Source organism: Lissotriton helveticus, chromosome 3_1 (genome assembly GCF_964261635.1).
Source record: "Lissotriton helveticus chromosome 3_1, aLisHel1.1, whole genome shotgun sequence".
NCBI lineage: Eukaryota > Metazoa > Chordata > Amphibia > Caudata > Salamandridae > Lissotriton > Lissotriton helveticus.
The window spans coordinates 1,287,430,600-1,287,444,017 of NC_136061.1; the positions used below are offsets into that span (position 1 = coordinate 1,287,430,600).

Below are 13,418 nucleotides of genomic sequence, written 5' to 3' on the forward strand. Positions count from 1 at the left end.
CTCTAATAGTAATAACAGTTCAACGATGGTTGAATGAGGTATCCAGGAGCCTCATTATTAGGTCTGATACACGCTCTAGAACATCTGTGAAGGGGTGTTTGTCTTAATCTATGGTGGTTCTAAAGATGAAGTGTGCCCCCTCTCTCTTTCCCCCTGGCCCCCCCCTCCCCCTTTTCTCCCCCTCGCCCCCCCCCCCGCCCTTTTTCCCATCCATTCCCTATCCATCCGAATGGGGTTAAAACAATAACACTTGTGTCAGGGTCCAATAATAGGAACGTAATAATTTCCCTTGGAAAGAGATCGAATGGGGTAAAATAACAACACTCTTGCCAGGGTCCAATAATAGGAACGTAATAAATTCCCTTGGAAAGAAATCGCGTTAGAGTTAGATAATCACCGCTATATCTGTTCCATGAGAAAATGAATGAGAAACACTTATTTGTGTGACGCTGCCCCGCTATGAACTTAGTGCTGAGAACGGACGGAGCTGTGTGAAGGGCGGTATATCCCTTTAAATAAAATGGACTGCATCCACCAATAGCTAGTCTGGTTATATAAAAGGCCCGTGAAGTAACAGATTCAAACCTTGACCGAATGAGGGAAGACAAGATTTGTGACTCACGGACCGGTGACAACGGTAAGAGCAGATAGGCGTCAGTATTGTTTACCACTCTCGTAAGCAAGTGAAGTGTGAACTTCGCCCGGGTGACACCCTCTTTCCCTTGCCTTACAGTTAGACCAACGGCACGACGAATTGCGTATACGCTGTACCGCCCCATTTAGTCATCTAGAGTGTTGCGAGTGCATCGGTAAGAATTATTTACACGGGATCCATGCCCGTTTATTCAAGAGAGACAAGCTAGAGATATACATGTTTTAAAATTAGGACTCCGTTTTTACAGCTGCCGGTGTCTCCATAGAGCGGTCTTTCATCTTACCCGCTACCAAACGGACGATTTGTATTCCGTCAAGTCTGGCCGTCCCCCTGCTTGTTCTCACGCCATACTTAACCCTCTGAGCAGTTGGGACGTTTTTGGTACTAAGTTGGTAAGCACCGCTTTGTTTTTCCAAATTTAAAGAATAAGGCCAAGTAAATGTATAGACCATGTATCTGAGATTAGGATTTCATTTTTACAGCTACCGGGGTCTGCACAGAGCGGTGTTTCATTTTACCCGCCACCAAACGGACGGTTTCCATTCCGTCAAGTCGGTCAATCCCCCTGCTGGTCTACATGTAATACTAAACCCTTTGAGGAAGCGTGGTCTTTTGAAGTTAAGTCGGTAAGAACCGCTATGTTGTCCAATATAAAAAGGAAAAGTAAACATACTCTACATTATCTAAAAAATTGTTTTAACTCTAGGGGCGGTAATACAAGCGGTTTACAGCGTCCCCAGCTTCCTGATAAAGCGTATTTTAATATTGTCATATGAAGATATGCCACCACATTCGAGGTAATAGGCACTAGTGTTAAATATGTAATATAAATGTGCTGTCCTAACGAAATTATATCAACTTATATGATACTGTTTGTGTCCAAACCATTTCAGATATTAAATACTTTGATATCTCTGTGACTGGGTAACTTCGCTGTGTAACTCGCCCTTAGAAAATTGAAACCCAATACATACTAACGCCTAGTTGAGACACGCTATAAGGTGAGACACTTTCAAGTGTGAGTATAAAGTACGATTTAATAAACAATCGCGTAATATAGGGAAGAGACAGGCTTTCGTGATATACGTGTGTATCTGAAATATCTGTCCCCTAGATAAAAATAGTTTAGGGTTAATATGTGTGTTATCCAGTGATACAGGCAGAGACTGGCTCACACGCATGAGCTATTTATTATTTTTATTATTTTCCATGTTTTATTTATTTTTGAATAACAAATATGCATTAATAAATTAGCAAGCATTCCTTGTGGTGCCTTGCTGGATACCCTCTTCCGCGAGGTTTACTCTGCACAGTGGGCAGAAACACATCTACGGCTGTGCAGACTGATACGCCTTTGGGGTATGCCTATACTCAGTTTATGTATATATACAGCACAGTATATACTTATGCCAGCCTAACCTGACAAAAACGTGTCTTTAAGTTAACAAAATAAGTTTGTCCTTAAGCTATCAACGAACCACCAGGGTCACCAAACAACTTTAAGTGTATATGGCAAATGGTAATAATGTAAAAGAATGATAAGACATGTTTGTGCTCTATTTTTATGATGTTATATAACCAAAGTTGACACTGTTATTAGCATTCTAAATAAGTTGATGTTCCACCTTGAAGATGCATATATGTATAGAGACAACAGACATAGTCAAATGGGTTGTATACAGATGTTTTGAGCAATAATGCGGTATATCAATAGCCATGGAAGAATGTTTAGCGGTACAACGAACATGTTATAAACGAGTGCAAACTGCTTTACCAGGAAAAGAATCATATAGTAAAAAATGTCCATGATTATTATTTTTACAGAACACCGATGGTACAGTCCTGAGGAAGACACAACTTACGTGTCGAAACGCGTCGACAGGAAACCATCATTTTTAAAATGTTTATCGAAATTTTAATCTTAACAAATCATGTATAGTTACAATGAAGTTTGCATTGACTCTGAACATTGTAATGTATTTTTATCATATGAATTTTTTATGAATATCTGAGAAATTAAAACCAATTTTTATTGGAGAAAGCAGTTTGGCTAATGTTGTTGTAGATAATCTTATCTACATGTGTACTTGCTAGTACGTTTGTGTATGCCTGGGAACTTTTGCTTACAATTATTTTCTACCCTGACCCAGGATTGCTATTTGCACCAGGGGGCTCCTGTTATTTTACATAATGAAGCTGGGAAACATCTTGCCCTACATCTAAAACATGGGACCACAAGTTCTTCTTTACCAGCAATCAAAGATAAAAAGGCTACAGCTTGTAAAACTCTGATGCTATTTGGATTATTTTTTTGTAGAATTGTATACCCCTTACAAAGAATAGGAATGAGTATCTTTTCAAATCAAAACCTGATAATCTAAATCTTCTTGACCTGATAACTTCACGAACAGAGCTCACAATAAAGAAATTGAAGAGAAGGAAATCTTAAATGCTATCAAATACCTTAAATGTAGTATAATCCTAGGCTCAGAAGTATTCCCGCAACCTTCTATAAAACCTATCAAGATGCACTACTGCCCCAAGTCAAAACATTATTTACACACTTTGAGGCAGTTGTGCTGACTGTTGGCAGTGCATCCACGGCATACTGCTTGAACACAAAAATTACAAAGCGATTTTGTTATTAAACACCGATTATAAAATACTTGTCAAACTACTAGTGCTTCAGTTACTGAAATCGAACCCCTCTCTTATACACCCTACTCAAACGAGTTTTGTAAAAGGCAGACTAGCTACAGACATTATACGATTATTCACTCACATCACTGTGAGGGCAAAATCAATTTCCTCCCTGACCCTGATCCACCTGGATCCTGAGACGCTATTTAATAAGGTCTCTTGGCTGTTTCTCGAAACTCTTCTAGATACATTAAATCTAGGTCATCGTTTCACAGGCATAGCAATGTCCCTCAAGCGTAAGCCCACAGCTCTTATCAAAATAGAAGGTAAAATATTAGACATTCTTGCTTTACCACAAAATCAGACATTGATGTACCTTATCCCCATTTTTATTTTTCCTGACTATATATCCACTGCTTCACACTTTATGTACCAACTCCATCCTTAGAGGAATTTACTTCACCTGGATGGATCTAGTCAATCCACTAAATCACATCAATTTACTCATGCAAAGATTTAATTAAGTTCCTCACTCTTATCATATCTGAAAAGATACTGTGATTGCTCTAAATTCACTTGATAAATGTTCTAAAAATAATTTGGTAAAATCAGAGATGACATTTATCTGGTTTAATCAGCGTATCAAAATTGACTCTAAGCCCGACATCTGGAAAAGCTGGGCAAATTCTAGGATCCGACTAATTAAAGACCTAGGTCCCTAGAAATTACCTCTCTCCTTTGCCTTGCTCACTGATAAATGTAAGATACAACCTTGGGAGTTTTATTTCTTCATAAAAATCAAAGAAGCCATTAGGAAGACTGTATGAAATGTCTTTACTCTATCTCAAACAAAGGGCATATGTGCTCCAAAATGTATATATCCCCAGGTGTAGCTGCCTTTGTGGTAGATAAAGCGGGGGCTGAGGGGCCTACTCACAGTGCGCTGGTGGTAGCTATGCTACCCTCCCTAGGAGAGTCTGGTGCCAGAGGCAGAGGAGGCCCCTCTGACGAACCAATGTCTTTGTCGATGCAGAGCTGATGGGGCCGAGGCCCTGTTTCTCTGTCCGGTGCCGAGGTGAGAAACGGTGCAGGGCTGGAGTCAAAAGCCTCGCTTCAGACATGCAATGGTAGGGCTCAGGGAAGCACCTCTATGTAAGGTCACCCTTCAGAACCAAGGCGGGTGGGTTGATATGGAATTACTGGGGCAAGATAGCAGCTCTCCCAATCACTGCATTGCTCTTCAAGATCGCTGCATCTGGGGAGTGCGCAGCAGGCGGTGTCAGCAGTGTTGGTCCCTGGGGGTTTGTGAGGGTGTCACTGCTCCCCACTCATGCAACGGGGGTCATCCGAGCCAAGCCCCTTTGTTGGGGGCCCGGAGTAAGCGTGACACTCAGGAGATCTAGAAGGGTGTGTTTGGTCGTCACCTAGCTTCCTCACCATAATATCATTCTTTATGTATGTGTATTTCTGTATATCAGATTGTGAACACGTCAATACAAAATATATTGAACTAAGAAAAAAGACACCCCAAAGTGCAATCTATGTGATTAACATTAATGTTACATAATTTTACAAAATGTTTCCTTAATTGCCGGAAAACATATACAGTTTTGCACTTCGTTAATATGAGAACTGACAAAAAGCAACAAATAAAAGTCTAAGCACCACTGAAATGGGGGATTAGGTCTTGTGGTGCTTAATGCGATTGGATATACGACCATGGCGTCTTCAAACATTTTGGAATATGAGGCTTGGCATTCTTATCCTAGTTCAAAGTGCGGTTACTTGAACTATTTAGGCCTATTATGGAAAGCATATTTAATAAATATAAAATCCTTGTCCTCTCCCCTCTCAGGGGCCAGATCACTAGTATTTTGTGTGATTGCATGTGGGTGCAGAACGGTTCTGTGTGCTTGATTTTACCAAATCCAGCTGTTTACAGCATGTGTGCTACCTCAATAACAGAGCGAGATATAGATAAAATGAGTTTCACTCCGCCCTGCTCAAAGAACACTGAGAAACACAAGAGGAATCCACCGATTGTGAGCTTTGCTGTCTGGAGCTCAGGTCCTATCTTGTGCATGGTTGGACTGGTGATACCGGGCACTAGGCCCTCACCCAGGAAGGTTGTAAGGGTGGGGGCCGGTTTTGTCACAAAGGGCTGGTTTTGTTGATTGAGGGGAGATGTGTTAGCAAAACTGGCCCCAGTAACAAAGTCAGAAGGCCATTGTAACAGTTTGCACCAAGTCCATGCTGCTAGCCTCCCCTTCTCTCTCTCCTGCCCGCGACAGCAAACTATAGCAGCACATGCACGCTTCACATGTGCTGAAGCCTCTGCTGCATTTTTTTCCAAAAATATTCACACCAGCCCTCCTCACACATGTCCGTCATTCAATCTAGTAGTGCGAAAGTGCTACTAATTTGACAGCCGTGTTGGTGGTGGTTTGCCATGCCCCTGTGCTGCCTGCCCTCGCTGTCGCCTCCTTAAATCCCCTCCCCCCATCCTCCCCTCTTGTGGCATCTTGTAGGCGCTGCTAGCCCACGCTCCTAGTGCTGCTCGAATACTGCTGGTCCATAAGCAGCGAGCAAGCAATATTACTGCCTCCTACAACAAGTGTTGAGTAAACCAGTCATGTCGCTTTTGAAGGCTGGAGCCGGCAAGACTGACACATTGCCTGGGGAACAGGATGGATCAGGATCAGGCAAGCAGTAATATTCAAATGACCTGGGCCTGTCCTCGTGGACATCAAAGGGCCTGGAGGCCGGCCGTGTGTAATAACAAGGGGTCCCCTGCACTGGGGAGAGACCAGTCCAGCTCCAGTAATCTTCCTGTAACACAGGTGTGAAAAGGGCACAGTGGACTGCCTTTAAGGACATGGTGACAGCCAAGAGAGCCTGTCTGCCCACTGTGCTTTCAAAATTAGTACAATTAAATATGGGATGAAAAAGGTGTTGTAAAATGCACAGTTTTAGCCTTTCTCCCAAAAAATTCTCGGAGGGATAATTCTCAAAAGCCCCCCTAGTAGTTCTCAGGCTCGCTCACTCGCTGTGCTCTCTACGCACCATACGGGGGCCGGTCTGACTTATACTTTGTGTTCTCCGATTCAGTACCACCACTCAAATTACTTTCATATTTCACCATACTAATTCAGCACTAATCCTTTATGGGTTTCCGGAGTAGAGTGCTTCAACACCCCATCAGGGGTAACAAGTGCTATATAAATACAAACCTTTTTTTTTAACTCTTCTATCCTTCTGCTATCCTTCCGAATCCAAATAACTGACTAACCTATCCAACTCTTAAAATGTACTTGCATGTTTCACTATACTAATTCAACACGAATCCTCTATGGGTCCCGGAGTAGCGTGCTACTCGCCCAAAAAGCGCTTTGATGCCTCGCCAGGGGTAGTAAGAGATACATAAATGCAATTACAATACAATACTCTCTTGTCTATTTTTGGTGTTCTCTGTAAGAATGTCTGTAGGTACAAATGACTGGGCATCCTAATGCTATTTAAGATCTTCATTTACTATATACTATATTTTGAAAGTTAATACATTTAAATATGTAATAAAAAAAGTGTTGAAAAATTCACCATTTTTGTCTTTATTCTCCCAAAATGTTCTCGCAGGGGAGAACCCACCCTTGCTCCGCTATCAGTGGTTTGGCATGCTCGCGCCGCTTGCTCGCTACGCACGTACAGGGGCTGATCTGAATTTTTTTTCCAGGGCTGCTTTGAATTCCCAGGACGGACCAGACTTGTGGTGTTGTTGATTTTCGACATGCACAGTAATGTGTCTGAATGTGGGACACAGGAGTTTTGTTACACCTCAGGAACCTCAAGGACAATATTAGCTGACCATTCATGCTCAGGAGAAGAGGGTTGAACTTCCCGACGTTACTGAGATTCCTCGAGAATGAAATCTGTCATGACCAAAAGAAACAAAACGCATTCTATGCAGACATCAAATAAAAGAACATTAATTGGTCTTTATTTTTAGTCGGGGTTTGTATCATTTAAATTTGCATCAGTGCGGTGTTTCGAGAAACTTGCTTAAAAAGAAAAACGTATGTATCCGAATCGATCTCTGTAGATGCTCACGTCAGGCAAAAAATAATTATGACTTTTCTTGACTGTCCAACCCCTATTAGCTCATGCCATATTTATAGACGACTTCACCAAATTATAGAACACTGAAAACTTGCCTTCAGTGTAGGACTTGCGGCTGTAGTCTTTAATACCCATGGATTATAAACACATTAAAGATGACACATTAAATCACATTTTGTCCCTGCTTTTCTTACCACTACGTGACACCTGTCGCCAGTTGACAGTAGGTTCAGGTCTCCCCGTCGCTACACAGGTTAAGCTGATGTTGCTGCCTTCATTTACAACGACGTTTGATGAAATTTCCACAATTTGTGGTGGCACTAGAAACAAAAAATACAGAACTTATGAAAAGGACTCCTTAAGAGGCAACAGACTTTCAATAAGGTCAGCGTTGCCTGGCCAGATGACCTACAAACAACCTGAGACAAGATGAATGATGAAACATTTCTGTAAAACTGTAATTTGGAAACAAAAAGTACGCAACACAAACACCACAATGAAATGGTTTTTGTTGCAAAATTGGCGCATTACACAAACAGCAATACAACGATTTCCACACAATTTGTTATAATTGATTAGGGAAACACGCTGCTGGCCTTTAGAATTCCAACAATTTTGCCCCAAAAAAATTATTGATGAGAAATATTTACATCTGTAAGTGTTTTTTGCCTTTCTGCCAAATGAGGAAATCTCTGCAATACTAAAATACAGTATGACATGAGTACATTTTGTAGTTCTTTCAGAAAATTTCCCAAGACTGACAAGGTTAAAAGTCCAGGAACAACACAGCAGCTGAGTCATTCCTGACAATCTTTGCTTTTCTCCCAAGGTTCCCCAACAATATTGTTTTTGGCATTGTTTATGGGGACAAAAACACAAAAGTGGTGGAGTATTTCTTTGACCCCACCGCAGCGGCGACAGCCCTATTTTAATGTGCTGATGCTTCCATAGTTTTTCATATTTTAACTTTTCATCGTTTCATAATCATGTCGTAAACCATAATTTATACACTGCTCAATCATGTTCATTTAAATCGTATCATTTGAACTTCTCATCATGCGGGCGGATGCAAATTTTCCAGGTTTCTAGTGTAATGGCGGGCCATCCGAACCTCTTAGCCAAAAACACGAATAACGCAAGGTTCCATTTAAGCAGTTTGTTTATTTGTCCAATGCATTTCGGACCCGTTGGGTCCTTCGTCAGGGACCATACTGTAAATAACAATAAAACATATATTTAATATCCCCTTATTTAACCCATGATATCCAATTCTCTAAAACGTACTGCGCGTTAACTTACATATTATTTAAACTTACATTTTTTAGACATTGTTATTCATACAGCGTTTAAACAAATATCCTCCTTCTATATGATTCATTAGCATAACGTCATTCCCTTCGTATGTTAGCAAAATAAAAACTTTCTTCATTCGTCCTTGGGGTCAACTCAGTATCTCTGTAGCTGGGGGTCGCGTAATTACCCGCCCTCATACTTATTTCTTGAATCTTCACCCTCAACATACCTGCTCACTTCACATCAAGTTTGTTCAGACGCGTCAGTGGAAGATGTGAAAACAATTATTTTACCATGGTTGTCTGATGAATTCACTGTGGACATTTTACATTCATGTGTTTAAAAATGATAGTTTAGAATAATAGAGACATTGTTATGTTAAAACGTTGGGAACCTGGATTGGACGATATAGCACGTCACCAAAAGGTGATATGGGAGATGTAGTTCCCCTGACGAGTGTCTGTTTACTCAAGTGTTTGTTTACTCAGGTGCGCGCAATGGGATTAAGTAGAAGGGCGGGTCACAGTTATGAGGGCGGGAGCGTTGAGTTTAAAATGACGAAGAACAACGAAGTAGAGAGAGCGTCTATTCTTACACAGGACAGGAAGATGATGTGAAGTGAGCAGGTATGTTGAGGGTGAAGATTCAAGAAATAAGTATGAGGTTAAATAAGGGGATATTAAATATATGTTTTATTGTTATTTACAGTATGGTCCCTGACGAAGGACCCAACGGCATTGGACAAATAAACAAACTGCTTAAATGGAACCTTGCGTTATTCGTGTTTTTGGCTAAGAGGTTCGGATGGCCCGCCATTACACTAGAAACCTGGAAAATTTGCATCCGCCCGCATGATGAGAAGTTCAAATGATACGATTTAAATGAACATGATTGAGCAGTGTATAAATTATGGTTTACGACATGATTATGAAACGATGAAAAGTTAAAATATGAAAAACTATGGAAGCATCAGCACATTAAAATAGGGCTGTCGCCGCTGCGGTGGGGTCAAAGAAATACTCCACCACTTTTGTGTTTATGTTTTACACGTGCCGTGTGGGCTTGGCACGAATCAGCGAGCACGCCATTCTTCAGAAGAATAAGGTTCAATAAGGATGGATGAATAAGGAGACGAAAAAAAGTAGGCTTAAAAAAGACGGTGTGCAACTCTTTTTCTTACGTGATATTGTTTATGGGGACCCTAATCCCTACGACCTCTGAAAATTCAGATTTAGTGTTTCTCAGGCAGCCCTGCTTTGCAGATACTCTATTGATCCTCCCACATTGTAGCCTCAAGTGTAGCTCACGTTTGCAGAAGACCTGGATGGTGGTTATTCAAGATCATTTTTGCAGTACATTGCTGCACACAGAGGAGAGGTCTACTGTCCTCCACACATGACTCAAGTCCAGGGCCATGGGACAGAATGAGGCCTCTTTTGGGATTTGGTTTGAGTTTTTGCGATATTTGTTAACATTTTGTAAGCACAAACTTTGTAAAAATTATAACAGTTTTCAAAACATTTGAGCATGCTAAATGCCACATGAACATTATCAGTATGACTGTTTGCAGGAAACACAAACACAAACATTTTAGGGTACAGTGTAGATGCCATGGAGCTAGGAAACTCATATTGACAAACATCCAGCTCATGCACTCTCTATGGCTTCCCTGTGCAGATAATATAGGGTCATATCTGCTCATGCAGATATGTCCATGCATGGTATATAGTGCACCCTACTGTAGGGATGTATGGCCTGCAGTAGGGTTACTTACCTATACCTCAGGCAGTGCATGGGGGCATGGCCCACAGGGCTGTGTGGCATGTTGACTCTTCGGTTTTCTCTGCACTAAGACACACAGGGTGGAATGGCAGTTCGTATAGTCTTGGTGAGTCGTTTCTGAGGTGGCACAATATGTGCTGCAGCCCCAGTGGGCCCTCTTCAGTCCCAAAGCTTTAGGTACCAGGGGTACCATTTACTAGGGACTTACAGTAGTTGCTGAAGTTTTGCCAATTGTGTGACAGTTTTAGGAAAGAGATCTGTCACTGGGAAACCTGGTTGGCAGGGACCCGGATCACTTTCAATTCAATCAATCAATGAATCAATCAATCGGGGTCTCAAGGCGCTGTTGGGGGGTGGGGTCCGCTGATCTGTTTAGCCAAAGAGCCAGATCTTAAGGGTCTTCCTGAAGGTGTTCAGGGAGGGGCGCATCTGATGTCTGCTGATAGCTCATTCCAGGTCTTGGCTGCAATGTGAGAGAAGGATCTTCCGCCTGCTCTGGCTCTGTGGATGCGCTGGGTTTTGGCTAGTGTGCGGTTGGAAGATCGGAGGTTTCTTTTGGGTATGTGGAAGTTGATTCTGTTGCTGAGGTATTTGGGTCTGTGGCTGTGTAGTCATTTGTAGGCATGAGTGAGGATTTTGAAAGTGACTCTGTTCTCCACAGGGAGCCAGTGGAGACTTCGTAGGTGTTGGCTGATGTGTCATGTAGGGGATGCCGAGGACGAGTCTGGTGGTGGTGTTCTGTATTGTCTGGAGTTTTCGGAGTAGGGACTTGTTGATGCCAGCATAGTCTAGAAGGATGAGGGCTGCAGTGTGTCCCTGGTCGAGTAGCATGCGGATGTCATCAGTGGCGGCGAGTAGGGTGGTCTCTGTGCTGTGGTTGCTGTGGAATCCAGACTGGGAGGCGTCTAGGATGGAGTTATCTTCGATGAAGCTGGTCAGCTGGACGTTTACGAGTCTTTGGCCATGATGGGGGGGAAAGAGATGGGCCAGTAGTTTTTCAGGTCTGTAGGGTCGGCCTTTGGTTTCTTGAGGAGGGGTTTAACCTCCGCCCGCTTCCAGTCGTCTCAGCAGATGCCGGATCTGAAGGAGGCGTTGACGGTCCGTCCTAGTTCGGCGGGGTGGCGGCCCTATACAATATGTGCGGTGAGCAGGGGTCCATAGGGGCTCCTGAGTGGGTTTTCTTCATGGTCGCGGTGACGTGTTCGACGGTGGCGGGATCCCAGGTCATGAGGGTTGGCTTATCGGTGGCGGTGGGGAGGGGGGTGGTGTCCAGCGTCTGTTCACTGAAGTTGTCGTAGAGGACCTTGATCTTCAAATGGAAGTAGGAGCTGAGCTTGTCGCAGAGTTCCTGGGAATGTCTGATGACCTTGGCTTTGCTTGGGGTTTTGCAAACTGCTGTATGATGTTGAACACTTCCTTGGCATTGGTCTCATTGGTCTGGACTTTGTCTCTTATGAAGGTCTGTTTGGTTTCTCTTATGCGCTGGTGGAATTCCTTCAGGGCACTCATGTGGTTGTTCCGTGCTTCCATGGTTTTCTGGTTTCGCCAGGTTTTCTCTAGGCGTCTGCAGGAACGTCTGGCATCTTGTAGTTCTGTGGTGAACCAGGAGGCCTTCAGAGGCGTCATACACCAGGCAAAAAAAGGGGGGGGGGACTAACCATATCAAAAGAGGCCCTTTCCTTCACTGTTGTTAGGATTAAATATAGCTATGCACAAACATGTATTTTTGTAATAATGTGGTTCTAAGGTGGACGATTGATGTGCCCCTTATAGGAAAACACCATGCCAACTTCTTCTTTTTCCTCTGTAGTTGTTCGTTTTGATGGCTACCAGGAAGCCTGGTTATGTTCTACCTATTAAACTGAGAGAGTGCGCTGGCTTTGGTTGGCAATCTCACTTGATCCAGCTTCCGGAAGTTGAAGAGTAGATTTTGCCTAGTGCTACATTGCAAATTTTGGTACCTGGATTCACATCCGGGTCTCTCCCCTTGACTGACCACAGAATCTTCCTTTGCCTAAACAAATTTAATCACGTAAAGTGAAATTGCAAATGCACAAAATGTAATTGTGAAGTTGAAGATGTAAATTCCAACTTAATATACACAATCTAGCATTGTCTTCCATAATGTACAGTGCTCTGCTTAACTCCAGTACTTCATATACACAATATTGTATGGTCTACCATAATGTACAGCGCTCTGCTGCTCTCCAGTACACCTGCAATTTATAAATACCTGTATGTATATATATATATAGGCTGGAGCAAAGCTCTAGCTTGTTGAACACCTCTTGAAGGGATACCTGTCCAGACCTTGCTTCTAGTGGTGTTTCCAAAACACTACGCTGAGTGCTGCCTATTCATTCCTGGCTAGAAACAAGCCTGAAACCTCCTCCTGAGGCTCCAAATCCCCACTCTGCTACTGATTGTGATTGTACTTACACCCCATCCAGCCAACATATCAATAGAAGCTGACACAGTGCCTTAATGTAATCAAGAGACCATCATTCATTTTGTCATCTTGCTTCTTCATTGTATTTTTGTGCTGGTACAGTGTTTTATCAACAACCTGACGTGAGCTGGCTAGAACAAGACAGATTTGTGAGAACGAAGCCTTTTGCCATGAGGGTTTACACCCTTTGCTGCGGTCTAAGGTCACTCTGCTTCTACAGGCTGTGAATGGCCAATAGGAAAATCAGGCAGTGCCCGACATGCTGGTCTGACAGGTCAGTTTACAGCCGTGGTCCGCACAGGTAACAGCAGTGGGACCGGGTAAGGGGGGATTTCGAGGAACGATGCTGAGGGAAAATTAAATATTTATTTAATCTTCCCTCTGCATCGTCCCTCAAAATCCCCCCTTGACCGGCACCACCGCCGTTACCTGCACAGACCACGGCTGTCAGTATGTGGAACAATTTTTGGCTGTTTCTGGGCCAGT

The 13,418-nt window shown here is 42.8% G+C and overlaps 1 protein-coding gene across 2 annotated transcripts in view; it reads right to left on the bottom strand.

Moving 5' to 3' along the window:
• NTM (neurotrimin) overlaps window positions 1–13,418 on the bottom strand; it is a 1,138,588-nt gene that overhangs the window by 359,215 nt on the left and 765,955 nt on the right. For both annotated transcript variants that reach the window (XM_078681941.1, XM_078681940.1), the window contains exon 3: window positions 7,603–7,728. In XM_078681941.1, the coding sequence (XP_078538067.1) occupies window positions 7,603–7,728 (126 nt within the window). The remainder of the gene's footprint in view (window positions 1–7,602; window positions 7,729–13,418) is intronic.